Source organism: Mustela nigripes, unplaced genomic scaffold (assembly GCF_022355385.1).
Source record: "Mustela nigripes isolate SB6536 unplaced genomic scaffold, MUSNIG.SB6536 HiC_scaffold_76, whole genome shotgun sequence".
Taxonomy (NCBI): Eukaryota; Metazoa; Chordata; class Mammalia; order Carnivora; family Mustelidae; genus Mustela; species Mustela nigripes.
Window position 1 is genome coordinate 4009047 of NW_026739491.1, and position 4549 is coordinate 4013595.

Here is a 4549-nt window from a genome sequence, read left to right on the forward strand (position 1 = left end):
TTATGTGGGCTTTTTAAAAAAATTCATCTTTTTGCATTTTTAAAAAATTTTGTAAAGTAGGATTTTTAAAAATTTATTTTCAGCGTAACAGTATTCATTATTTTTGCACCACACCCAGCGCTCCATGCAATCCATGCTCTTATAATACCCACCACCTGGTACCCCGACCTCCCACCCCCCACTCCTTCAAAACCCTTAGGCCACGGTCGCCAAACTGTGGAAAGAACCAAGTTGCCCTTCAATGGACAAATGGATAAGGAAGATGTGGTCCATATACACTATGGAGTCTTATGCCTCCATCAGAAAGGACGAATACCAAACTTTTGTAGCAACATGGACGGGACTGGAAGAGATTATGCTGAGGGTTTTATGTGGGCTTTTATTGCTTAAACATGGGTTTATAAAAATTGCTTTTGGTGGATATGTTTTTTCTTTTATACATGAATTTTTTTGTGTTCCCATAGCAGTTTTATGCATAGTTCCCTGCATAACAAAAGTATGGCAATTTTATGCATAGTTCTCTGCATAACTATATGACAATAGTAAAGGGAGTATTTTTTCAGATGTGTTTTCTAACTAGTAATTGTATTTTTTAAAAGGTTTTTATTTATTTATTTGAGAGAGAGACATTGAGAGAGAGCATGAGTGAGGAGATGGACAGAGAGAGAAGCAGAATCCCTGTGGAGCTGGGAGCCCAATGCAGGACTCAATCCGTGGACTGTGGGATCATGACCTGAGCTGAAGGCAGTTGTCCAACCAACTGAGCCACCCAGGCATCCCAAACTAGTAATTGTATTTTGAGCTTTCTTACTATTGCTATGGTTTTCAGTTTTTTAAACTTTCCCCCCCTAGGTTTATATCTTAGGAGGTTTTGCTTTCAAAAACAGAAAGCCATCAAACTAGTTTAAGAAAGAGGAGAATTGGGGTGCCTGGGTGGTTCAGTGGGTTGGGCCGCTGCCTTTGGCTCAGGTCATGATCTCAGGGTCCTGGGATCGAGTCCCGCGTCGGGCTCTGTGCTCAGCAGGGAGCCTGCTTCCTCCTCTCTCTCTCTCTGCCTGCCTCTCTGCCTACTTGTGATCTCTCTCTGTCGAATAAATAATATCTTAAAAAAAAAAAAGAAAGAGGAGAATTTATTCAAGGAAAAGGGGCAGTCTCTAGTATCCAAGTATAGAATAGACTGAATCAGAGATTGAAAGTTAAGCATCAAGGATATTCTCTGCATCTCTGAAATGCCATGGTCTTATTTTCTACTGTTTTCTTGCTCTGAATACTAGTTTCTCAGTGTTTTCAGGTCAATGACTTTATTTAATCTTAAAAATTTTTTCTTTGCTAAAAATTATACCTATTTACTATTTACAAATTGACTTTCTGATAAACATAATGAAATGATTGCTACAGTTAAGTTAATTAACATATTTATCTCCTCATATAGTTATTATTATTTTTTTTTATTTGGATGAGAACTCCTGTATCTGCTCTCAGGATATTTCATGCTTCAGCCTGTGCCCTCACCTGATGATGTCTGACATATACTGTTTTCTTTCCATCTGTTTATCCCCCCTTTTTTTCTCCTTTTTTTTTTAATTTAAAGATTTTATTTATTTATTTAGAGAGAGAGAACATGAGTGGAGTGGAGGGGCAGAGGAGAGAGAGAAGCAGACTCCCCACTGAGCAAGGAGCCTGATGTAGGACTCCATCCTAGGACCCAGGGATCATGCCTGAGCTAAAGGCAGACACTTAACTGACTGAGGCACCCAGGTGCTCCCCTCCCCAAGTTTTTTAAAATAGATTTTATTTATTTGAGAGGGAGAAGGAGAGAGAGAGAGAGAAGGAGAGAGAGAGAGAGAGATTCATTTTTTCTGTTGATTGAGTTCCTTGCTGCTCAGGTACACTTACTTTTTCAAAAGAGCATTTCTTGAAAATTTCAGAGATAAAGGGAAATGCAATGAGGATAGATTTTGTAGCAGAGAATCAAGATGTTCATATTATTTCTTTCTTATTTCTCATGGCTGATATGTGGTAGAAAAAAATTCTGAAGACAACACTTTAGAGAATAATGTTTTGCATCATAGGACATTGTTAGCATGAGTATATGTTATGTTCTGTGCATCTTCTGTATCGTCTGTAGTGTGTGTAGATGTAGAAGAGTAATGATCTGTTCCTGGGGATAACTCTTGTTACAATATTTGGCTACTGATTACCAACCTAGAACCAGAGCAGCCAGACTGTCTGGCCATACAATGCTCTCAGAGGACAAGCTCCGAGTTTGGGATCTCCAGTAGTTTGGTTAGTGGGGCAAGAGATGGGAAAGTAGTAGTGAATGATGGAGACAAACTAATAAGTTGAATTCTCTCCAGAGGATTTGAGCACTTGTCATTCAGACATGGCCATTGATGCTGAAGTCCGGTGAAAGAATCTGACCTGGGTTGAAGACTGGTATAACTAAGTGAAAAAAACCATACTCAGGACCTTTTGGAAGGGAAGAATTATCAGTGGGGAGATGTTTCCTGAGGCAGAGACAAAGGGAAACAAGGTGGTTAGGAGTACAGGTGTGTCATGGCGATTCCCCAATAGAAGAGAATTGCAGTGAAGAGGGTAAAAGTGTAGGTTAGAAACCAGAATGGCTCCTCAAATTCAGATCATCTGATGAATTAGAAAGAATCCTGGCTGAAGTCAAAAAGTCTGGTTTGGAGGCCCAGAATTCACCAGATGTGTGATCCTGGTGCATAGCCATCTCCCTGAGCCTTACTTTTCTAATATACAAACTCATTAGATTGCTAATATTTAATCCTGAATGAGTATTCAGGATTAGCATACATATGGGCCAACCGAATGAGTTGGTGATTAGTATATTGTAACGTGGGTTGCACTGTGTAATGTGTTATAAATGAGGTGAATCGGTTATAATCAATGTTTGTTTTATTGCAGGTCTCACATGATCTTGTGTCCAGAACACCTAATTGGATTCCATGGCGAATACAAATAATGTGACTGAGTTAATTATCCTTGGTCTTTTCCAGGATCCAGAGGTGCAGAGAGTATGTTTTGTGGTGTTTCTTCTTGTGTACATGGCCACAGTGGTGGGCAATGGTCTCATTGTCCTGACAGTCAATGTCAGTAAGAGTCTGCATTCCCCCATGTACTTCTTCCTTAGCTACCTGTCCCTGGTGGAGATCACTTACTCCTCTACTGTTGTCCCTAAATTCATCACAGACTTACTTGCCAAGATTAAGACCATTTCCCTGAAGGGCTGTGTGGCTCAGATATTCTTCTTCCACTTCTTTGGGGTCACTGAGATCTTCCTGCTCACAGTAATGGCGTATGACCGCTATGTGGCCATCTGCAAACCCCTTCACTATACAACCATCATGAATCGATCTATGTGTCGCCTTCTGGTGGCTGGCTCCTGGCTCGGTGGCTTTTTTCACTCCATGGTTCAGATTATTATCACTCTCCAATTATCTTTCTGTGGTCCCAATGTGATTGACCACTACTTCTGTGACCTCCATCCCTTATTCAAGCTTGCCTGCACTGATACTTCTGTGGAAGGGGTTATTGTATTGGCCAACAGTGGATTATTTTCTATCTTCTCCTTCCTCCTCCTGGTATCCTCCTATATTGTCATCCTGTTCAACTTGAGGAATCATTCTGCGGAGGGGAGGCGCAAAGCTCTTTCCACCTGTGCCTCTCACATCATGGTGGTCCTCTTGTTCTTTGGACCTGCCATCTTCCTCTACATGCGACCTCCCTCCACCTTTACTGAGGACAAACTGGTGGCTGTGTTCTACACGGTTGTCACCCCCATGCTGAACCCCATCATCTACACACTCAGAAATGCAGAGGTGAAAAATGCAATGAGGAAGCTGTGGGGGAAAAAGTGAACTCAGGGATGGAATAAATATGAAAACATAAAAAAATTGTCATGTATAGGGAGGCCAAATATGCATTCTGATTTTAGTCAACTATGAGGAATTGAGGAAAAATTAACCTATTCATATTTTTCTGTTGTATTTAGATGAGCCCCTCATATTCCATTGTACTAATCATAAGTGCACTAATTCACTGATGTCTGTATTTTGGAGAACATTTTGGAGAAGATCACCTAGACTGGAATTCCCACCTTATCATCTTCTACCTGTGCAACCTTGGGTTTATTCATTTTGCCTCTTGGTGTTAGCATGCCACGGTGTGTGGAAAGTCTGTGGCACTTGGAGACAGAAGTTTATGTTTTGCTTTGTCCTTGTTTTCTGATGTTGTGAGGTCTTGTGGGAGTCCCAGGAAGGCTTGAATACTTCATTAGGGACCCTACTTATTAACCTGATTCTAATGCCTGGAATTCCATAGTAGGAACTTTATGGCATATGGCAAAGTAGGAATTTTCATAGGCATAGGATTTTGTTAGAATAGAAATGTCTCGGGCCACTTGGATGGCTCAGTGGGTTAAGCCTCTGCCTTTGGCTCAGGTCATGATCTCAGGGTCTTGGGATCAAGCCCCGCATCAGGCTCTCTGCTCAGCAGGGAGCCTGCTTCCCCCCCTCTCTCTTGCCTG

At 41.3% G+C, this 4549-nt stretch overlaps 1 protein-coding gene across 1 annotated transcript; it reads left to right on the forward strand.

Annotated features, from left to right (window-relative positions):
* Positions 1 to 2969: 2969 nt before the first annotated feature.
* On the forward strand, positions 2970 to 4528 carry LOC132008198 (olfactory receptor 4B1-like). Its single transcript, XM_059386612.1, has one exon. It carries the CDS (start codon positions 2970 to 2972, stop codon positions 3879 to 3881), a length of 912 nt encoding a protein of 303 aa, XP_059242595.1. The 3' UTR covers positions 3882 to 4528.
* Positions 4529 to 4549: the final 21 nt, after the last annotated feature.